Below are 24,609 nucleotides of genomic sequence, written 5' to 3' on the forward strand. Positions count from 1 at the left end.
CCAGTCGTTTATCGATTGTAGGCCGTCGTCTAATTTCAGTTGGGAGATACCTACATCAGCCACAACGTCCTACCGCGGGCCACAGTCTCGCTGCAGCCGAGCTTCATTTATCGCATGCTTGACAGCAGAGCAATAATGGAGCACGAGCGCCTCGTCACGTGGTATTTTTTCATATTTCGTGGACTTATTTTTGGAACGCGAAAAAAAGGGAGCCGTGAGATATATTGTGTAGGAAACAATTTATTGACAGGTGTCTGAAGGTGCTTAACAACTTAGGGTTATCACATTTGGGGTCTAAAAGCATAACTTGACGATATCGTTAATTAATCATAACTAATCATTTAGTTAAGGGAAAATAAAAATAGTCTGAATAAATTTATCCACGTGTCAAATTATGTATTCAGTTCAATTCGCGCCTGGAGTGCCTTCAAATACTTCCTTAAAAAGTCAGCCATGATTACGCGCAGTATTTTAACGTTATCTTACTATGAGGACACAATTTTCTAGTTTTAAAAAGAAACAATTCCAGTCGTTGTTTCAGGTATTAATGGAGACCTCCATTCTGTCCCCTTTCGACATAAAAGCTTCATCTTTCAAAACAATGATGTGCAACGCAGCCGTCTAATATCTGAAAATGACATCGTCTTGAAAGCAGCGATCTCTAAAGCAAGCGCGGGTTGCCAAGCATGTTTGAAAGCTTCCGTTCAAAAAAAAAAAAAAAAAAAAGGAACGAAAAAGAAAACGCATGAAGAGAAGTTAGACCTCACTTCTCCATGTACAGTCCCTGTATAGTGCCTAGAATATATTTTATTCTAGCCACTATAGTCTTTGTCAAAGATATAGAGCTCGAGATGTTCGCTGCTAAGCGCTGTAACGAGGCTCCTAGAAGGCTCCTGGAATGCCAAAGCTCGAGAAGGGTAAGGAGAAATTTCTCATCTCCTGCGACATTTCGAACACAGGCGATATCCAATGAGTCCCGTTATATGGCTTAGAACTAAACCCGTTGGTCTGCATATTTTTGAAGAAAAAAAGGACCACATTGGGCCGGGTGGTCACATGGCCAACATACTTTTTGCCATTCATTCAACATTCACGTGCAGTATGAGATATCACCCCTGCACACACAGTATCGATTTACAAGCGGTTCCAGGGGTTCGAGTATGGGCTGTATTCGATGCCCGACTCTCGCGTTTTCACCGCTGCTATTATGACCAGAGAGGGAGAACGATGGGACAGTTAGCATATACGTACATCGCTGGCTACTCCCAGTGCCTGTCCTCCCCCGAAGGTGAGCAGCATGCCCCAGGCCATCTTGTGGGTCACCACACTCCATGAGAGGATGCGCTTGTCCAGGTTGTCACATGACATGGGCACCGCGAACAGCACCGCAACCGCCATGAACGCCACGGAAGCCTCGTCCACCGCGCTGCGCATCGGCATGCAATAACCCGCGCGCCATGTTCAGCGAGCCTACTTGGCTCCAAGCCACTTCCTTTAGCGCTCTAGATTTTCCAAGCAAATTCGAGAGTGGGCTTCGCCACCCTCGGCGTCACCTAACTCACACGAATACACTTCTCAATGGTCATTCAAAACTGCCGTGTAGCCCCGGATGCTTTAATCCTTCTTGAAAACCTCCATGCAGCTCGAGTTCAATGAGGATCGGTAGTGTTCGTGTGACAGAGATACTACTGACTGTCTGTGACCCCATGACTAACTGACTACTTTACTGATTACAGGTAAATAATGAATTGTGATCGGAAATTAAACTACGATACAGCATCAAGTCCTATATAACGCTGAATAGCTTGTGTCGAGAATAGATCCAATGAGCTAATTCCAGAATTTATTAAATCAGCATTGATTAGTTAACTGAGGTAAAACAATTGAACTATACGCCACAGCATCAAGTCCTATATATCGCTGGGTAGCTTGTGTCGGAGATCCAATGGGCTAATTCCAGAATTTAATAAATCAGCATTAATCAGTTAACTGAGGTAAAAATTAAACTATACGCAACAGCATCAAGTCATATATCGTTAAATAGCTTATGGCGAGTTTGACTAAGTTTAGCTCTCAATTATTTACAGTTAATTAGTTGTGATGGGCACAGTTATTTTCCCTTCTCTGCCTGTAATAGCTTTAGTTTTGTCCACAGCATCATTTGAGCCGCTGCTATTGTGCCCGTGCACATAGGGTCCAGAAGCGCCTCAAGCTCGTTCTTTTTCTTCTGCTGTCTGCTGCCTTCCTTTCTGGCGAAATAAAGGCTGAGTGATTAATAATAGCGATTAAAAACAAAACTGTATGCTACATAACTAGACATATATCGTTGGATAGCTTATATCGAGTACAATTGCACAACGCTAATTGCAGATTTTAATTACTAATAATTAATTCACTATGATTAAGAGCTATACTTCAAGCCACAACGCGAAGTCTTATACCATTAAAAAGGCTTTAAATAGAATCCGAAAATACTAATCATCGTAAAGCTATCGCTCGATCTTGCGTGTAACCAGGATTAAACCCCTACGATTCTTTTTTTTCGCAATCTGTACAACTAGTCTATGGTTGAAAAGAGTTTCACGCTATTTCCTGTATGCCCCGAAGATAAACAGCCTGAACTCACAGAAAGGAGCAACACCCATGTGATAAAAAGAAACCCCTTCGTGCGCTAGCATATCTCTGATAAAGAAGGAACTACAGCTGAAAGAGGAGGAAGCAGAAAACAAAACGAGAGAAGATGAAAAGAGCACTATTTCCACCCTGCATTATCTGTTTACTCAAACGATGTTGCTACTTGACTTATGTATGTATTCACTTACTGACGAGTGACCGACTGATCAATTGATTGAATGAGACCCGATTTCACTCATTTATTAATTTCTGGTGATATTATAGAGTGCGTGCTAGTTAACTTCTATAGCGCCAGACTTCCCTGCACTCTACGCCCGCGAGATACTATATGAACAAATTAAATTCCATAGCAGTGGTATGGCACATATATGTCACGCTTAACTCCCGGAAATACGTGGCACATACGGGTACCGTTTATAGGCCAACTGCAACAAAGTTTCACTTCGACTACAATGACTTCGACTACAATGCGTGTATGCGATCAGTGGGTCCTAAAATTATACGTAACGAAGTTGTTTCTTAGCAAAGTATGTTCGTTGTTGCAAGCGATTTAAAACCAGTGTATAGAAGACAACGACGCATACACTTGGGGGCGTGTCGCGTATTTGGGCAACTCTCCGGATAAGATGCGGAAACGGGCACTCAAGAACTGTCCTCAAGCCGAGCCCATTGCGGTAAACGGACTTCGGGTGGCATGCAGTAAAATGTTGTGGGCTGAAACATGACTTCGAGGCCCTAAGTTTGTTTTATTTGTGAATTGTTTGTTATTTCCGCTGCGATTTACACGCCGAAAGGTTGTGTCCCCGTCGGGGGAACGAACGCGCAATTTGCATGCACGTCAGTCGTGAAGAAAACGTAAGGCAAAACAAACTGTAATCCGTGCTGGCGGTTGGTGTTCGTTCGCAGATATCGGCGCTCAGCTCTCTCACAATGTCTGATTATAACTCTTTCCCCTTCACTAAGCTGTCTAAAAGGCGCAGAAAGCGCCAAAATGCCACAATATATACCACCCAAGAGTCCGGTTATGCCCCTTCCTACGTCATTCCCGGCCCTTAATAATGGCCGCCTTTTTTTTACAGCTTCAGTTCGAAAAATAGTTTTTTCGAGTGATTCCTGAAGCACTCGCTTCAAATTACGAACGCGATGTTTTGTTTTTGGTACGTTCTACTTAAAAACGCTCCTTTTACGGAGCAAAAAAAAATTCGTTGCGCTTAGCCTTCGATTTTTGCTTTCCTTGTGTTCATTAATGTGCCCTGGCATTGTGCTGCACAGGAACGTTTTCGGAATTAGTTTCCCTCCAAATGCTGCTGCCACAGCCAGAATTCGATCCCGCGACCTTGGCTAAGGCAGCTGAACGCCGCGAGCATTGGCCCGCCACAGCTCACAAAAATGACCGACCTTAACAATGGACGCTTGGCAGGCCATAAGACTAAAACAATAGTTTTATATATATATATATATATTCGTCTAAACTAGAATGCCGAAACCTTCTTAAAAGCATGTGATACTAACATATTGGTAAAGATTGAAACTAGCGGAAAGACGCAGACAAAGAGAAGCACACAGTATAACTCCGTACTGACAACTGATTTTATTCCTAAGAAATTCACAATCATATATACAATTTAGCAAAGAAGCAATGCATGCACATGTGGCAAGAGAAATATATAATGATAATCACGAGGAAAATGAAATGCCCGTCACAGCACGCTATCTATGTGCTCTGTAAACAGGATAAGAACTGAAATTCTTTATTTTTGATAATACGATACGTTTTGAGGATTTCGCATTGACTCTTTGTTTTATCTCGCCGCAGAATGATGGTTTCCAATTAGGCAACGGCCTGCATTTATGATTCCGGCAATGTTTTGACAAGTTGGCCCCCTCATCGGAAAGTACGGATCTTTCATGTTCACGAAGTCGGGCATTTAAGTCTGTCCAACATACATATTCCCGCATGATAAAGGAATGCAAAACACAACTTGCGTTGCACAGGGGACAAACGTCGTCTCGTAGTTAACCGTGCACAGTGACTTTTATTTATTACTAATTCTCCTGCACAAACTAACCAGTTTACGTGAAGCGGAAAAAAAAACACTTGAACACCTTGACGATCGGCGACCTTTCTTATGTTGTGTGAAAGCGTGCGCACGTAAGGCATGACTTGAATCTTTCTTTTTCCACTTTATCTGCCGGCTTCGTTTGCTTCGTATTTACTGCCTTTAGCTGTTTTTCAGAGATACCTTGAATTACGTGCATAAGAAATCCTGATTCTATTAAACGTTGCTCTTGTTGCAGAAAGCTATCTTGCATGGTGTGAAAGCAGCTTTTCTGCACACAGGTTAGCTATACTCCTTTTAGCTATACTCCTTTTTAGTAAAATTCTTCTGTACAGCGGTCAGCGCTCTTTCATTGAAGGCAGCATTTGGCATAACAACAAAGCTCCCTCCCTTGTCAGACTACAGTAGTGTCAAACCTTTTTTTTTTACCAAGACCAAGAAAAGGCCAACCCAACTAGAGAAAAAGCAGAAGTTCTCCCTTCTCCAAACGTTGAAACTTGAGAGGTTTGAAAAGGCAGTCAAATCGTCTAAAGGCAACAAGCTTACTGTGTTTTTCACAGCGAAAATTCACAAAATTGAGTGCCTGCTTAGAACCACTGTCACAGAGCGGGAATCGTCGCAAATAGCGGTCGGCCAGTTCTTAAATACCAAGCTTTCTTCCCTGGAACCATGTGATCTATTTGCAGTAAAAAGTTCCTTGGATCTAATATCAGCACTCAAGCAAGGAATTCAGGAATCGAAAACCGCTATCTCTGTTGCATCGAGGAGCTTTTATACTCTGTGACCCATGATCAGCTATTTGAGGCAGTGCGGGACTTGATCGAGGAATCTGGTGCAGTTCAGTTCCAAAACCTGTGTAGATGCTCTGTGGGTGGTTTTTTTGAACTTCTCAAGGCCTACCTGTTTTAGACGATGATTGACTTTAATGGTGCCGTAGCGATAATTTTGACCAACATTTATATGGCCCGTTTTGACACTCTACTTGAAGGAAGAGTGGAAATGACTTGTGTGGCTAAAGTCTACAGATATGTTGATGACTTCTTAGAACTTTTGAATTGTTCCTCCCGATGACAATTTGTATGATGTAGCCGCTGACATTTTGAACTACTTTAGATCATGTTCTAAAGCTCTAACATTCACTCCCGAACTACCAGACCGCAACAGTATTAGGTTTTTAGACATTATTCTATTAACGTATCATTACAACAGGCACCTTTGCTGGGCCTATGCTACACGTACAATGAAGGCATTGCTACCATACAGCTCATGTGGTTCAAAGCTAACTAAAAGGAGTATAGCTAAAAGGAGTATAGCTAACCTGTGTCTCAAGAACACGTTGCAGAAAAGCTGCTTTCACACCGTGCAAGATAGCTTTCTGCAACAAGAGCGACGTTTAATAGAATCAGGGTTTCCTATGCACGTAATTTAAGAGATCTCTGAAAAAATGCTAAAGGCAGTAAAGACGAAGCAAACAAAGCTGGCAGATAAAATGGAAAAAGAAAGATCGAAGTCATGCCTTACGTGCGCATGCTTTCACACAACATAAGAAAGGTCGCCGATCGTCAAGGTGTTCAAGTGTTGTTTTTTTGCGCTTCACGTAAACTGGTTAGTTTGTGCAGGAGAATTAGTAATAAGGAAAAGTCACAGTGCACGGTTAACCACTAGACGACGTTTGTCCCCTGTGCAACTAAAGTTGTGTACTGCATTCCTTTATCATGCGTGTTGGACAGACAGGTCAGTGCTTAAATGCCCTACATCGTGAACAAGAAAGATCTGTACTTTCCGATGAGGGGGCCAACTTGCCAAAACATTGCCGGAATCATAAATGCAGGCCGTTGTCTAAGGATACCATCATTCTACGGCGGGGTAAAACAACGAGCCAACGCTAAATCCTCAAAGCACATATCGTATTATCAAAACTGATGAGAATTGTGTCAGTGAAACATGTAACCTTGTGCGATAAAGAATTATAATTCTAAAGCTCTTTACAGCGCACATAGATAGCTTGCTGTGACGGGCGTTTCATTTTCCTCGTGATTATCATTATATATTATTTCTCTTACCACGTGCGCTTGCGTTGCTTCTTCGCTGAAGGGTATATATGAATGTGAATTTCTTGGGAATAAACTCAGTTGTCAGTCCAGCGTTGTCCTGTATGCCTCTGTCTGCGTCTTTCCGCCGGTTTCAATCTTTGCCAATATGGACCAACTGGCCCAGCTCTCCATTCTACTGATACTAACATGTTTTGTCAGGCCCATTCCTCGAGTCCCAATAGCAATTTTTCTAAAACTAGCTCAGAGGTGCACCCTCGATACATCTTTTAATGCTTGTCCTAACCAACGTGTCAGTTGTAAAAATGATATCGAAAGCTAAACAGAATTTTTATAGACTGTTACAAGCAGTGGTCAAAACAGAGAACTTCTGCATATGTTTTTCTTTTTCTGCTGCACTGTTATGTCGTGTGAGGTGCGCAATTCGCTTACTTTTGAGGGATATTTGTCGTTTTCTTCTCCTTTTGACTGGAGACAGAAACCAAGCGCAGTGTTATTTGGACCCCATGTATAGGCACACTGCGGATACTGACAGCCTTCCACGAGCTGTGTTCGAAACATATTACAACTTGGTATGCGTAATACGAAAATCAGATGACGAGGAAGCATTTGACGTTTGATGCATAATTATACTCACCAAAACAACTTCACCAGCCGCAAATACAATTTTATGTAAGGGTTTCTCAGAGTGTCTTTATGGTGGAACCAACATCGACAACGATTTCAACCATGGCAATTTAAGTGCAGCAGGAAGCAGCAGAAAGTTATTTGGACGGATGAGATTAAGTTAACGGAGATCAAGTGGATGCAGCTGGCATAGGGCTGGGATAACAGGAAGGATGTGGAAGAGGCCTTCGCTCTGAAAATAGGTGTAGCCATGATGATTCTAACCAAGTCATCAAGTAGCCAAAACACCTCGTAGTGTCTTTGTGACAATACTTATATACTAAATGCAAACACAGACGTAGCGCTTCTATTCTCTGATGGCAGTAAATTCACCTTTAACACATCCTCTAACATGCCAAGATATTTGGAATATCACAGCTCTTCTATATCGTGCAGCGGTGGCGTTATTAGCACTGTCGTAGCAAGTACTTACCTGAGAAAGATTCAGGAGAGATCACGAAAGAAGCCATAAATGAAGTGACAAGGAAAAAAGTGTAAAATTTGTCACAAGCATTGACTATAACTAGCAGCTATAAGAAAATGCTTCAGAGCGTGCTGCAAACAAAAAAATGAAGGTATGTGTCGTGCTTTCAACTTAAAGATTGCTAAAATATTTTCCAACGTATTTGACCGATTAGTAGAAGAACAAGAGTTACAGCGCAACAGCGCAGGCTTTATTTAAGTTTTTACGTCCATAAAGATATAGAAGCTAATGAACAACCAGAATAGATATTTACACCACAAGGACTTCTAAAACGTATTTCATTAAAGTAGCAGAACAACATTTTTAGGAAAAATTGCAAAGCTGCGAGTAGCTGCCTGAAAGCAATTGTGGTTTATAAAAGAATTCAGAAACGGGAATTGTAAAAGTAAACCGAAATAAGCTAGCACATAAGTTCCTGAGAAGAATGGGTCATAAATATTCCTCAAAACATGCGGGACGCACACGGCCTTCACCGTGCCTTTCAGATAAGTTAAACAACTGAAACGTCTAAGTGCCTAAACATACATTTAATTAGAGCCTGAATCCGCGAACCGGTTCGAGTTCAGTATCCTTGGTAGAAATAAAATAACGACGCTCACTGCAGGTTCAGCCACGTTGCCCATCCGGAGAAAAAGATGGCCTTTCTTGTTGACCACAGCACGAACACCACCGCCAGCACAACCATGACGACTTTCTGTGCGACCCTGCAAGGCGAGACGCTCACTCTGACATTTCACTACTAAAATATTTCGCAAAGGGTTGCTTTTCGGTGCACGATAAAGTATGTCGCAGTGCAGAGACGTAGATTGATTTAGGCTGATCGAGGCACGTGCTCAGAAATTTCACTGTAGTTATACTTTTTTCCTTCGCCTCCACTAAATCGGTGGCGTTGTGGTCGGACTGAAACCCGTGAGCAGCACAAAGGCCGACCAACTATAGTTGCCGGGAGTCAAATGGGAACTCAGTGAGACGCGATATTACAGCCCAAACTATTGTACGCACCTCGCCAAGCGGTTTCGCGCAAACTCTAACCAGTACTACAACCTGCAAACGGTGTCGCCGACCAGGCCCAGCTTCAGAACGGTGATCTAATTCTATCTGTTCTCTTTTAACTGACATAAACTATTTTGCATATGAAGGATTCTGCCACTTCTCGAAGTTAAATAGTTGCTCCACCACAACCAGCACAGTCGAAGGCTATCAGAGCAAGCATACAGATCAAATACATTCAGGTCAAACAACTCTTTCCCCATGCGAATATTTTATTTTCCTCGGTGTATATTTCGCTCCTCTCTTTACCGCAGCATAACCTGCACGGATGGCAACGGAAGGCAATTCAGCTACTACTATGCGTCTCCCGTTCAGTACGAAAAAAAAAAAAAAAAAAAAAAAGACGCCTCTACCTATTAAAGTGGCAGCTCATATCGGGAAAGCTCTCCGGTGGTCGCGTCGTGACGCAAAAATATTTCCGCGCGAAATTCCGTAATCAATCACGTGGTCTACCGCGTGGCCAGTTAATAAAAAGGAGAGGGGGTGCTTAGATGCTCTGCAAGAAATTTGGGCTCGTTTCGGCAGGCCCTTTTCACTTGTCACTGCGTCACTGTAAGAGACTATTTAGAGAGATATGCGTCACTCATACGCATCGTCGTCGGACTGACTGACTGAATGAAAACATTTTACTGCATACATAAAAACCTGGGTACCTCTGCTGCCAGTTACAACCCCATCACAGAGGGAAAAGTCATTGTCCAAGGGGTGGAGAAGTTGGGTGCAAATTTAAACGTTGGAACTCCTCGGCCAGTGCGGAGCTGGAGATCTTCCAATGAAAAACCACGTTGACTGTTCTCTCAATATTAAAAAAAAATTAAATGTGTGGTGCATATGTTCGCCATTTCCTTTAAAATATTTCCGTAAATCTACACTGGAAGGTATGCTGGAAAGCACACTGGAGAACTAGCAGCAACTGGAATGTCCGTCAGCTGAAGGCCAGTGGCAGCTCTTATGTCCCGCTATGTACACCAAGATAAGCAATCAGAAATACAACTTCTAAGCCCCGTCTCTTCTTTCCCGTTTATCTCTCACGCTACCCGCAACATACGTACAGCAGGAAAGTACGCACGCGCACGCAGCAACTCGAGACGGTTGGACCGAGCCTTCGCGGACGCTGCTCAAAGCGCAGGAAACGGTTGACTGCGTCGGCCGCCGAAACAGTTTACTGTTGTTTAGTCTAGACCACGTGATCCAGACCTCGTGAGAGTGGCTCGAGTTCGTCTCGACCTGGTTATTCCACCAGCTCAAGGCCGTCACTTGGCTGCTGAAAATGAAATTTCTCACACAACGGCGCCGTCGAAGTCTACCAGGCCCAAAGCACACGACGATTGAAACAAAGGAAAAGCGACTAAACGGACGCCGAGCGCAACTGCAGAGGAGTAGTGTCCTACGTAATGCTCTTTGGAAAATGTTACACGTGGTCTTTTTGCACGTTTGAGCAGCAAAACACGCATTTGTACGTTTTGTTTGTTTGTTTGTTTGTTTGTTTGTTTGTTTGTTTGTTTGTTTGTTTGTTTGTTTGTTTGTTTGTTTGTTTGTTTGTTTGTTTGTTTGTTTGTTTGTTTGTTTGTTTGTTTGTTTGAACTTCAAGATTCATCCTTTTTTTTTTTTTTCCGGCAACCGCAGTGCAAACCCGTGGCATTGGTGATAGCATCCAACACACCGGGAGAACATTTTGACCTAAACAAAAACGAGCTACGTGACTAAGCCTTGTGCCCCGCCGGGGTGGTGCAGTGGTAAGACGCCCGACTACTGTGCCGGAGTTCCCGGGTTCGAACCCGACCACGGCGGCTGCGTTTCGATGGAGGCGAAACGAAGAGGCGTCGTGTGCTGTGCGATGTCAGCGCACGTTAAAGATCCCCAGGTGGTCGAAATTACTCCGTAGCCCTCCACTACGGCTCCTCTTTCTCTCTTTCCACTTTCATTCCCACCTTCCTCCCTTCCCTTACGGCGCGGTTCGGGTGTCCACAGAGCAAGTGTGACAGTTACTGCGCCTTTCCCTTCCTGTGAACCAATTTATTTATTTAACTAAGCCTTGTAAACCTATACAAAAAAAACAGCTTCAAATCAAATCTTCATCCCAACATGTTCCAACATTAGAATTTGACTTCCCGAGTGCCGTTCGCCTCCAAAATTCGTCTTTTGGCTACAATTTACATTCTGGTCTGGTTCGTAAGATTTCCATTTTACGTTCAAAACGTTTATTTGTCATTAAAACGATGCAACCAATCAATATACATGATCTTTCATCTCATTTCATATTCCATTCAAAGGCCAAATAAAGACAAAAACAATTTCATCAGAAAAATAATAAAAAATCATCAAAAAGCGAGCACACCTGCCGATAGAGGGTCCCAAGCGTGCTTGCTCTTTGTTACCTAAAGTGACATGAAGCTTTTCCTACAGCTTTTGTTGTTCGTTTAATTGCAAATTTACTTTATAGACACGCTGACGTCATCGTGACTAGACGAAATTACAAGTTCGCGCAGCTCGCGGAAACGACGGCTACTCACGTGACGTTGCCGAGACTCTTATACTTTATCGAGAAGGCTTCTTGGACAGTCTCCCTGTTGATTTCCATGGTCCTGTTGCAAAATAAGCGCAGTATTTCGACTTTTCGAAACATTTTCCGGCTCGATTTATGCATCCTTCAAAGGATTTTAATAACAATCAAACTTTATTTCTGGATCTTTTACATGGTGTTTCCTGACGCACTTAAGCAATGTAGAGCTATTTATATGTAAACGCCGTGCGATTGGTGGGGTTTGAAAAGTGAGTTAACTTGAACATTGCTTTTAATTGCGAGAGTTTCAAAATACCCGATTTAGCACTTATTTCCGAAACATTTATTTTACAACTTGAAATAAAACATCGCTGCAAATATCCGCTCGAGATTCAATCTTTCCTAATGAACTGAAAAAAGCTTCATTTAAGTCAACCAACTGATTCGCCAATGAAACTGTTTCGGCGCTTTTCGTGCATTGGAATTCATCTATAGGTGTTAAAGGATCGGCAAAGTTATGACTAAATAGTAAATAGTTATTCATATGTTCGGTGGACGCTAGATTTTTATTTCTTGGCCCACTTCACAAAGCCAGAATAGTGAAGGTACGAGGCGCATTACCGACTGCAGAGAGTGTGGACAGGGGTGTGAGGAGCTGCCCCAGATCAAACTGCGATCGGCCTCGCACGTGCCATATACTGCAAAACTTGCTAGTTGTTTCCACAACTGTTATCAGAGACAAGTACCACCTCTTTGTCACCAGTTATTCGAGCGAAAAACAAAAACATAAAAAAATGGCGGTGAAAGTAACGAGCCCTGCGCAGCATTTCGGTAACGTGTGCATATGTATAACTATTTCGCAATACGAGAACGTATTTTTTTAAGCTGCAATGGGGGTTGACGTTTCCTGCAGCGCGAGATTGATCCATGTCATCCGAGCGTCATCCGACGCGGATAAGATATGACCAAGGACCAGCACGTGGCAATGCCACCATCTCGACTATAGCCAGCGTCCGATGCCAGCACGAGAACCGCGGCGGAGCCTGGAGTGAACGGCCCCTTTACTCATTTCACGCAGATGTGCTTCTCTGAGTGCTTCTCATGCGCACCGAGATTTTTCAAGAGATTTCTAATACACACGTGAATCATTCGATGCAAAAGCTTGGCGAGCATTCCTGCCGATCACTCATAGAAACCTATGTATTTTTATGCTTATTTTTTTTTTTTTTTTCGTTTCTAGCAACTGCTACTTCCTCGAATTCATCTCCAACTTCATCAAAACTCATCTGCCATGCATAAGCAAAACCAGGAAGACAGTAATCAATCAGTGACATTTAAGCAAGCGCCACAATCCCCGAACAAGGTCATATTTTTCACCAGGGACTCAATTTCTGCAAAACAACGCGATTTTCTTTGGAACCCGCACATGACTGCGTTTCAATCTGCAGGTAATGACTGTAATGAGAGTAGAATGGAAATGAGTAATGACTCATTTCCACTCTATTCTACCTAAAAAGGTTCCCTTGAATACGTTGTACTAGATATGTGCAGTGTACTCTGCGTGTGGTCATCACTTACGCCGTAAATGACATACACTGAAATGTATGATGTTAAGCAACAGTGGGCGAATAGTACTTTTCGCAGCCGAATCAAATACGTATAGTCTTGGTTCGATGTCGGATCGAATACAAATAATCTATCATAGGTAAAAACCGAATCGAATACGAATTTAATAACAAGGAAAAAAAAGCTTATCTAATATTCACAGCATATTTAGAGAAATAATTGCTGTTTGTGCCAATGTTCGCACAAAACGAACTTTTACGTGAAACATCAAAGAGCTAGCTAGTCACGGGATTGCAACTCATGGATTCGAAGCTGTTGGTGTTGCAAAACGGAACTGTTACCTTTGTTATAAGGCACCCAGCACGAAGTTAGAATACTGACCTGCGGAAGTTATAAGCGCCTTCCAAAAATGCCGTTTGGTAATGCCGATTACAGCGAACCAACCAGCTAGTTATGAGTAGCGGCCTCCAATGTCAGGAAAGGTTTGTACGGTTTCCTGTACCTGGCTGAAACCTGCCGCGTCGCCCGGTATTGAAGGTCAGATGTCTGAGCGTTATGAACGCCGTGATACAAATGGACTGCGCGGCGCCATTGAAAGCGCAGACCAGTCGCAGCAACATGATCTACGACTTCGGATGGCGATTGTTTTCGAAACAGCGCCCAAGAAAATTACGGCGTAAACAATTTGAATTCGTCATCATCATTGTCGTCGTCGTCATCATTATCATCAACCTATTGCTGGACGAAAGTATCTCCTATATTGTTCCAATTAACACGGTTCTGTGCTAGCTGCATCCACTTGACCTCTGCGAACTTCTTGACCTCATCCGCCCACCTAACTTTCTGCTGCCCCCTGCTACGCTTTCCTTCCCTTGGAATCCAATTTGTATACCCCAAGCGACCATCGGTTATCCTCTTTACATTTGAATTATATGCTTGCTATTCATTAACAATCTGAATACTTGAGATCTTGTTCTATTCGCTTCGGATATTTTTTTGAATACGTACTACCTAATTCACTACACGAATTGAATACGCGCATATTCAAAACAATATTAAAAAAATTTCGAATGTTCGCCCACCCCTACTATACATGGGTCTTTTATTATCTATGCTGATATGCCAGCTTGGGCCAGGATTATTACGCAAGCGAGATTTGCATCACGCGCGCAGTAGTTGTGTTCTAAACGACGTCACAAAACTTATATATAATCCGCAAACGTCGCGAAAATCTCACGTGTGAACGTTATAGAACGCGCTACTTATATCAGGCTATAAAAAAAAAAAAAAAAAAAAAGAACTCACAGTCGCCGCATGTGCATGAAGTAGAGCACGACGAAGGCGAACACGACTTCGACCACAGCGACCGGGAAAAACGCCCAGCTCCAGGAGAGAAACGTCACCACGTCGAGCTTGGGGAACCGCCTGCAAGTAAAACACGCACGACTATATACCTGCAGACTTTCCCGATTTCCTCCCGAGATCCATAATCGTGAAAAGGAGCAACGCCTGTACAAGTCGTCAGGGTACTTACGTCAGTAGTATCATCTTGGTGACGTAGTTGGTGATGGTTCCGCTAAGCGCGCCCACAGAGCCGAGGCTAGCCGTATAGGCCACCGTGATTAGCAGCACCTTGCGGATCTTGATGAACCTCCTGCAGAAACGATGGCAACCACACGTATCAAAAGCGTCATCTTGTGTTGTACCAAGAGCACCCCCTGGGAAATCACTGGTCCAGTGTAACAGTTTACAGGACGACAAAGACGCAGCATTTTGTGTTATAACTCAGTGTGCTCGCAAGTAGCTCCCTCGCAGGTAAGGAAAATGCTTTCACTGCTCAAAATTGCAATGAGATGGCAGAAACGTTTTGTTACTACGAGGTATTCATTTTTCTGAAATGGAAAATAACTTGTAAACTCATATTGAGGTGAGATCTGGGTCTTTATCGATATCCCCTCGCATGCTGTGGGTGACTTTTTCGTGAAGTGAGACTTTCCATTTTGTGCTGCATGTTTTTTTTTCTTTTTTTTCTTTCATTGTGCATCGGGAAGCTATCTAACACAATTAAGGTTCAGCAGTTCGTTACTTACAAGCAGCATTCTTGTCACCTTTCTAAGTCACACCTGAGAAATATGACTTTGAGATCATTATATACGTTTACTTTTCTTTAAAGGGCACGACAAAGTTTGAACGTCCTTAAGCGTCACCTTATTCCTGCTCCTCATTTATATATGTCCGACCAGAATGCCACGAATTTCGGGAAATGTCAAACTATCTTATCCTCGCGGTCTTCGTTCTTGCATGCCGTCCGGATAGAAGACGAAAGGCAAATTACTCACGTCGTTATTTGGCGCATTTTAACATCGTCCAAGTTGAGAGCCTGGGCGATGTCTGCGTAGTCAAGCAAACAAAATTAAATTTGTAACTGCACCCACAAGAAATAAACATCATTGCCAACATGTTTCATGCGCGCTAATATACCTGATTCTCCTGAGTAAAGAATCGGATTGAAATAATCGCTTGACCGCGACCAAGATAAATCCCTCTAGCGAAAAATAAAGAATTTATTTACCACTTCAACCCACATCAACAGCTTCGTTTTATCGGGATTCAAAAGTCATTCTTTGTTTCCAAGCTTGCCTTCAGCTCGATGTTGTGTATTACAATGCCTGAAACGGGCTCAGTTCTACCCCAACGCGCAACCTTTCATTGCTCTCACACTTATTTATACAAAATACCCATCAGAGACAGCGCAGTGTGTGGCGTCTGTCTAATACCACTGCTATGGTCACGTGATAAGGGTTCTGCTGTCAAGAAAGCTCACTATATTCGGCCAAAAGATGCTTACACGAGACGGACGGCTTCCTGATGGCGTTGGCGCCGAACTGAAGCACGTACATGTCCTTCATATATATGTAGTGTATCTCGTGCACCGTGGCGTCCACCACGGGCACCATGATGTCCACCGTGGCACTATTCTTCAGCAGCAGCGTGATGAGGAACGTGGCGGCTGTGTAGCCGGCCATGATGTTGCGCAGCGAGTGACCGAAGCGCTGCAGAACCCAAAGTGCGATGCGCGTATGCAGGTTGGTCGTCTCGATCGCCATCGACATCATGATGGCGGCCAGCGTCAGCAGCACCGTGTTCTGAAAATGGAGGCAAAGGCTAGAGAGATAAGCTTAGTTTATCCCTCTCCATCATTAAAAACGCAGCGCTACAATCCTCCTTATCCAGAAAATCCGGCGTTGAAGCTTTGATTAGAAATATCACGGGCATGGCTCTGGCAGAGAGTAGTCGGCAGGTGAGATCGTCGGGCAATAACTGTCTGTTGGATTGTGTGAACTCACAAGAATACGGGACATGGCCGAGCTTTCAGGAGCTAAAGACCAATCTCTAAGAAACTCTGGGCAGCGACCACAAACTTCTTAGCTTACCGCTAACGACAGCCCGTTTGAATGCGAATTCGGCCTATACCAAGATAACGAACTGGGATAAATTCGAGAATGCTATGCCTGTATACGACGGCCTCACAACAATTGAAGATTGGGAATCCAAACAGAAGCACCGATAGTAGAAAGACGCCTCTTGTATTTACAAGCAGCCCTAAAAAGGATTATAAAACGTTAGAAAAGGCAAATATTGAATAGAAAACTGAAATTGATAATAGCGGAAGTTATTGCCACAGTCCAGGAGTATGCCATAAAATCCCCAAACAAAACTGCGCAGAATTCTGCAACACGCTGAAAGATACCCTGAGTGCGCCAAACATGGCCGATTCTAAGAGGCCTGAGAGACCCCTCTAAACCCAAATTGGCTGTACAAAGAAGCCTCTCTTGCACAGCCCACAAATACCCGGGCATGGACGCAGACTTAATTACACCCATGAACAAGAAATGCATACGAGACGAGTCCCTGGCTTGCCAAACACCGTATAAACCACTCATTTGAATCCCCCATAACACCAGCAGAGATGTACACTGGAGCCCATATGCCCACGAGAAGTACTGTGCCAAGAGGAGACAAGATTACCAGCGCTATACATCATCAAAAACCTATGCACCAACCACGTGAAGGACCTAACCGAGTACATCAGTGTAGAATTGTGAGAGAAGGGTCAGGTGCCATCAGCTTGGAAACATGTGGACATCGTCACTGTACCGAAGGCTGGAAAGCCATCGGCTGTAAAGAGTCTCCGGCCAGTCTCTCTCACTTTACTTGGAAAACTCTATTAAAATGTAATCCAACTTAGGCTTCAAGATCACATAGATGAAAACAACCTATTTCCTTACTGCATACTGGGCTTTCGCGAGGGACTCTGCACTCAAGATGCCTTCCTCCGGATAAGAAGTCATGAACGGCATCCCCAAACACGGCGAAAGCTTTCTTCTGGCACTCAATTTGAAAAGAACATTTGATGTCGCCCACCAAATCGTATTACAAAAATTAAACTCAACTGCGGGATGAAAAGATTTTTACTTAGCAGTATTCGCTGGTCGTGCTGAGGATGATGAAGGGCGACAGACTCCCAGAAGAGAACGACGCTGAGATCTGTGCTGTCATTAACCTTAGTTGTGCAAACATCTATCGAACTGTGGATCTTCCCCGTAACTATGTGAAGGCCTTCCTCTCAGATCAAACAACCATCAAAGGGATCGGTGAAATCCAGTCAACTACGGTACCCACGCCCAGCAAAGGCGCGCCGCAAGGCTCTGTAGTCTTTCCAATGTTATTTAACATCACAACGCTAAACTTAGCCCAAAAGCTCTTAACCCGCGGAGATATCGATTTCATTTATGCGGGCGACGTAACCATATGAGCTACGCAAAGATCCTTAGTGCAGAAGGAAGAAGCTCTACAAGCAGCTATTAACCTGGTAGAGTAATTCGCTGAAGAAAGCTGCCTTCATGCTCCCCGGAGAAATCCGAACTTATCAGGCTATACAGGAACCGTTACAAGCCCCGTGGAAGAATTGAACTTTGTTCTCAAAAACCGAAATTCAAGAAAAAGATAAGATCAGAGTTTTGGGGTTGTGGTCGCAATTCTCAATTTGAGAGCTGGTTATACGATTAAGACTCTCAAAGCCACAGGCAATCAAATTTCAAAAATGATTAGAACGCCTGTAATCGGAAAGGGCCAAGGGAGCAAGACACCCTCCGCCTAGTCCAAACTCTAATCATAAACAGGATCACCTAAGGGCACCCCTATCAAGAGATTAGAATTGTTGATAGCATAGCCGTTGAAGGGGTGCCTATAAACCGGCCCTAAACCTTCCCCAATCACATCAGCGGAACGTCTTTGGCACTCGGGGTTTACAGTGCCTACGAGGAGCTCATAAATGCGGTATGCCCCCCCTTCCCCTTTCATTGAACCTTATGGTGACTGGTTAGAACATCTTAGTCTAGAAGTTTTTCACCGCCACACAAACAACTATCCTCCTCAGTTGCTATGGAGTGGAGGAGAATAGACCAACCAATTTCTAAACCTTCATATTTTAAAGAAAATTAGTCTACAAAATGCCCAAGGTACTGTCCTTGGTGCGGAGCAAGCCTAACACTCTACCATGCAGCTTGGAAATGCCAGGACAAACCTGATAAAACGTTAATAGTGCCACACCCGACACACGAGAAGCGGGAGGTGGCCCGAACCAGCGACAACATGACCAGGAAGCCTGGATCATCCAGCTTGTCCACAAGTCAGTTTCCGCCAGTGAAGCCCAAGATTAGAGGCTCCCCCTCCCTCCCCCTCTATCTCTCTTCAGGACCCTCGCATAAATGATAGTATATTTTATGTAGCAGACATAGCCGAAGATCTGGCGTCTTAGTGAGGGAGCAGGAAGGAGTAGGTGTTTTTCAATGTCAATTGTGCTGGCGGTAAGCAGTAATTATGTATGTAACGAGCAGATCGATTCTGAACATCTTAGACTGAGGTTATTAAAAAATCAGTGCCGGAGTCTCGCGCGGATGCTGCATATTCAAGATTGGGGAAGGATAAACGTTTGCTGATTTGACGTGAAGACCTGTGAGCCTTATTTCCGGGATTGGCAGTTCACTGCTTTCGTATGATACTAACGTCACACTGGCGACACTCCAAATCAAATAAAAAAATGAATACCAATTTTAACAAAATCGTAGAATATTGCTGCTGATTCCTCCATTTCATGGTGATTTTTTATTCTAGCTTCGTTATTCGCCGTTGTTATTAGCGTCAGAACGGCTTGAATTTACTCGATCAGCTGTCGGACACTAACTTTCACAGCTCACTTTTGGCGGGATAGATGTGCAGTTGTGAAAATTAGCAGTAATGAAGGGAAAGACTTATCCAGGCGTTGGTCTACAATCAAAATGACTCAATCCAAATGCACACTGTGAGTGCTAAACCACAGTCCAATTATGTTGACCCATGTATAATACCGTCTGCGCGCCGCCAAGGAAGTCGAGATAGAATATCACTAAACCTAAGTCTGTCCGCTTACGGTATGCACACTATAATCGCCAAATATGCTCACGTTCATGTACATGCCGACCACGTGGTCGTATCCGATGATGCGCATTGCGGGAAGGTAGAGCAGGGGCATCAGCGCCGTAACGCCCATCGGCAGCGTCCGTGTCACCCAGTTGATGAACACCAGCACCATCACATATGCGCACCGTGTCTTCTGTGTCGAGAGAGGGCGCGTTATTATACATTAATTAATGTGCAGTCACCGCCGGTAGGCTATACGAATATGCCGATTCAGCCTTCCGGAGCGCCCGCTTGAATGAACGCATGTGCGGAAGGAAAAGTTATAAGAGTGTATCGTACTGGGGAAATAATACACCCAACAGTCACGCCCCTTAGCCAAATGGTGGCTGAAAAGAGGTAATTCGTGGATACGCCTTCGAAGCAAGCTGCACCGTTCAGAGGAGGAAGGTCGGCTGCCTTTCCGCACATCTCTAGCGCTCCAGATAGCATGGTGGTGACTGGTTGTAAGACTTTATTGTCCAACAGATACATGACAGGTGTCAGCCAATTCGCCTGCTATATTTCAAAACTACTACTACGACTACTAAACGAACTTCGACTACTGTTCCCAAGGACGCGGGATTGAATTCCGGCCTCGACGGCTGATTTTCGATGGAGGCGAAAAGCAAGACGCCCGTGTGCTTTGCGATGTCAGTGCACGTTAAAGAACCCCAGGTGGTCGAAATTCCCGGAGTCCATCCCTACGGCGTCTCTCATAGCCTGAGTCGCTTTGTGACGTTAAACCCACGAACCAAATCAAACCAAAATATTTAAAAACTTGCCCGCACTGATAGTGGACAGCTTATTGTTATTCAAGCGCAGATTAAAGCTTCCATAGAGCAAACATTATACGTCTTATAAAAATGAATTCACAGGGGCACTTAGCAGCGCAGAGACAGAGCCAGAATCGCTGATAGATCATATTCAATCTGTCAATGTATAATTCTCTATCCAGTCCAAGTATAGACGTGCGCTGCGGCTACTCCCTATTAAGAAGTGATGTCTGAGAAACGTGTGGGGAAAATTTAGTGATATAGCATCATCATAGCATAGGCAGCGATTACTTCAAAAAAATTTCCAAGGTCTCTGCAGAATCTGCACTGGAGAAATACGTAAGCTTGAGCGTTGCTGTGTTGTCAGCGAAATGTGTCAGCGGGATTCCGCGAATGACAGATGCTGCGCCTTTCCGTTTCTGTAAATCAATTATAGAACGCCAGTGAACTTTGATGCGTTCAAGGGAACGAAATTGAGCGTTTTACTAGGACACGCGCCCCGCCGGGGTGGTGCAGTGGTAAGACGCCCGACTACTGTGCCGGAGTTCCCGGGTTCGAACCCGACCGCGGCGGCTGCGTTTCGATGGAGGCGAAACGAAGTGGCGTCCGTGTGCTGTGCGATGTCAGCGCACGTTAAAGATCCCCAGGTGGTCGAAATTACTCCGTAGCCCTCCACTACGGCTCCTCTTTCTTTACACTTTAACTCCCACCTTCCTCCCTCCCTTACGGCGCGGTTCAGGTGTCCACAGCTACAAGTGTGACAGATACTGCGCCTTTCCCTTCCTGTGAACCAATTTAACTTTAACTTTTACTGGGACACGTGACTGGAAGCTGAGAACCGAAACCAGAGGTTGGCTGGCGGCCATCTTGGCTCCCAATTACACGCCTAATTGGCTCTAATTAATTATTTAATCAACCCACATCAAGCATTTTCTTCCTTGCACACCTTTCCTTGATGCCCTATCCGATGGTACTATTCTGTTTTCCGATATACCAACCAGTTCTTCTTTTAAAGCTTCGACAAGGTCACGTCCATGTGAAACCCGCCTACATAGCCATGCAATGCTTACGCATTAATAATGGAAGAGCGAGTGAAGTGACCGGTGGCACCCGCCTCCTCACCGGGGTATTCTGGAAGACGAAGAGCGGTAGCAGCAATATTGGCGTCAGGTAGGTGGCGATGAGCTTGATGTGGAAGCGGCTGTGCAGGATGGACTTCTTCTTCTTGTCCTGATGGTCACGGTCGTTGCGCTCGCCATCCGTGTTGATCTCAGCCACTGCCGCGTCTCGAGAGGCCATCTTCGGCTGTGCTCGCTCGTCAGCACGATGAACAGAAACTGGCACAGTTTGAACCTGCTGCTGAGAGGTGGGAATGTAGAAGTTGAAGTTGAAGAAGCCGATGTGGTCAGGCCGTGGCGAAAATTCCCGGAGCTTTGCCTTCTGGGGAGAAGGTTACGCGTCTGCGCTCCTGGTCTCTGGGTATCCCCACTCAATTTAACGGAACTAATCTTCCCAAGTGTCTGTGGCGGCAAAGAAAAAAGAAAAGAGAACAGTAACAATTTTTCTTGTCATTTGTGAGAATCTCTCATACACTGCTCTTTACAAAAACTTATTAACGTTTAAACGCCTGAGGCTTTTTAAAAAGGCGACGGAACAATATTTAGGCTAAGGCTAGAAAACCGCACGAACTATCGAAACTGCATCACTCGTGACAGTACCGCAAAAGGAAAGATACTCATCTTCCCTCCCCTCCATTCACCTCACGCCGATTCGCGATAAAAAAAGGGTTTGTTTTTTTTTTTTTTAGATCTGAACTAAAAATAATGCTTTATGACTATGCAGTACGCGTATTTAAAGTGTGTCAGGGAAACCAGTTGCATACAGCTTCCAGTCGCCTTGTGCACCACAGGTATATATATACACAGGTATATATAATATCAACCACCAGTCTTGTATCAGTCCTCTCCGCAGATTTACAGGCAAACGATAATAAAGACTGCAATGTTATTCCTGCGAAACAGTTCCTGAGCCGCTGGTGAAGGGACAGGCTAAGGAGGGTAGGAGCGGCTCTTTTTCAAAAAATAACTTTTTTATATATTTCTACTTGAACAAATGGGAGTCAGTGCGGGTTTTTCTAATGAAAAATTACTACCTTAAAGGGAAGGTTGGTTGGTTTGTGGGGTTTAACGTCCCAAAGCAACTCGGGCTATGAGAGACGCCGTAGTGGAGGACTCCGGAAATTTCGACCACCTGGGGTTCTTTAGCGTGCACTTACATCGCACAGCACACGGACGCCTTGCTTTTCGCCTCCACCGAAAAGCAAGGGAAGGGAAAAGGGAAGGGGATGACAGTAATCTTCCTCCTTCTAAGTTCGCCTCTGCACAGCTAGGCACAAGAATAATAAACGACAAATGGAACAGATTTAGTTCGCTTTTAACCTTGTACCCAATAAATGTTGCTTGAACAAAAGCTTGCTCATACCTATACGCTTATCAGGTACAGGGATGGGCAACAGAGGAGAGAAAGCTTGCTATCGATTTTGTGTGTATGCTGAGGTAATCCGGTTGGTTCGTTTGAAAATATGGGGCTGCTATACGCGATTTTACAAAGAGGTGAAGGGCACTGCCATGTGGAGCGCTGGGCTGCTCTCGTCGCATATAGAAAGAGTTGACGGCTCCCCTCAAACAGCCCAGTCAAACCGGTTTCTACGAGGGTCGAGAAATGCGATCCTCACGTGATACGAGCTCGGCCTTCAGTGTAATGACTGCTACACCAACTCTTCTATGCAAGCATGTACCTTGAAGACACCGATAGTTTAATTAATGCACACACTAACTAGTCGCGTCCTTTCGAAAAGCATTTGCTACTTATCGGTCTCTGCGAGAAGACGATATGCCGTCTTATTGTCCACCCCTCCGCTGACAAAGTCCGCCGCTTTATATCGCCGTGCCATGGCACCCACGTAACGTCGCTCGATCAGGATGAAAAAAAGAAAAAATATATATTTTACTGCAACCAGGGGAATACGAAGCAGAAAAAAATATATAGAAAAAGCTTCGTTCCCTATAAGCGTCGCACTGACGAAAGGGGTGTCATTGTAAATATGCCCAGATATACATAAGAAAATAAAGCGCAGGTAAAGTTGGTTTTGGCTTCTACGAAAGCCTGAGTATTCTCCGAGGCTGCCCACGCTGAAAATGGCAGAGGACGTGGAATCCCGAAAGCCATTATAATGTTAATTGCAATATTTCCAAATCATTCTTTTCATAAAACGGGTGAGCCGATTTGCGGCCCGTAGTAATGCATGCAGCGCTTATAGAGCAGATTAAGAGACGAGACCATTGACCGGAAAAAATAGCGAACAATGCTGATTGCAGGAATATAGCGCACTCACCGCTGGAGTGGTCACGTCCTTCTTTTTACTCTTCTTCGACCTGCTTTAGTATAGTAGCTCGAGCCAAATTTGGAAACCTTTATCAGTAATGTGCGCAGGAATGCATCGTTATTCACATTAATCTGCAGACGAATAATAGGTTTATCAAAACTGGACGGATCACAACGTTTTCCCAAAGTGTGGTAACACCGCAAATTAAAGAAAATAAAAGTAATGAAAGAATGGTATTTCGGTTTCCGTCAAGCTGAGTGCGGTAGCGGTGGCAATGAGGCTTGAGTCAACGTTCTTATCTAAGAACGTCTTTAATTTACATGAATGCTTCGGTGGAACAAAGCAAAGGGGCGGCGGAGGGACAAATGCAGAAGATGGAAAGGGATTATTGATGCGAGAGTTAAGTACGAATAATTTTTGTTTTTTATCTGACATGAATTTTTTTTTTCCTCCTTCCTACAGCCACAGCAAGTACGAACCATGATTTTTGCACGGTGCCAAATGGCAACTCTTTTTAGTGCTTTCGCCGAAAAGTAGAGGCAGAAGAAAAAAGAAGATGATGTCAGGACGCCGTTGCGTCTCCTGTAAGAGGATTAGAAACAAATATGAAATAAATTTTTCGGGGCTAGAATTGGTGGCTGGTGTTAGATGTGCGGTTAGGGTGCCGCACTTGACGGTTGCTCGGCCAAGTCGATACCCGTTCTCCTTAAAGGAGTATAGACACCTAATTTTTGGGTTCGTGTTTTATCCTTTGTAATGATGCTTAAGACATTGCTGTACACGAATCGCCACGTCATATTAGCCTACGATTGCTGAGTAATTTCTAATCTAATTTTTTTTTATCACCTACTTCGATTTCAGTTTCAATGACCGATCAATGGCTGTGACGTCAAAGTCAAGTCTTGGTCACGTGAGGGGTGAAAATAAAGCGATATA

The 24,609-nt window shown here is 44.1% G+C and overlaps 2 protein-coding genes across 2 annotated transcripts in view; both read right to left on the reverse strand.

Moving 5' to 3' along the window:
* Positions 1 to 8,580, reverse strand: part of LOC146186135 (uncharacterized) — a 57,822-nt gene extending 49,242 nt beyond the window's left edge. Inside the window, exons 1-2 of the mRNA XM_084605631.1 lie at positions 8,495 to 8,580; positions 1,252 to 1,426 (exon numbers count right to left, since the gene is read on the reverse strand). Of these exons, the coding sequence (XP_084461757.1) occupies positions 1,252 to 1,426; positions 8,495 to 8,580 (261 nt within the window). The remainder of the gene's footprint in view (positions 1 to 1,251; positions 1,427 to 8,494) is intronic.
* A 2,874-nt stretch (positions 8,581 to 11,454) lies between these two features.
* Positions 11,455 to 15,370, reverse strand: LOC146186151 (uncharacterized). The gene is made up of 4 exons (XM_084605629.1): positions 15,354 to 15,370; positions 14,549 to 14,668; positions 14,320 to 14,439; positions 11,455 to 11,530 (listed from the first exon to the last, which is right to left on the reverse strand). The coding sequence occupies exons 1-4, from the start codon at positions 15,368 to 15,370 to the stop codon at positions 11,455 to 11,457; spliced, it is 333 nt and encodes a 110-aa protein (XP_084461755.1).
* Positions 15,371 to 24,609: the final 9,239 nt, after the last annotated feature.

The sequence above is a fragment of the Amblyomma maculatum genome, chromosome 6 (genome assembly GCF_055883805.1).
Source record: "Amblyomma maculatum isolate TAMU_Amacu chromosome 6, ASM5588380v1, whole genome shotgun sequence".
NCBI lineage: Eukaryota > Metazoa > Arthropoda > Arachnida > Ixodida > Ixodidae > Amblyomma > Amblyomma maculatum.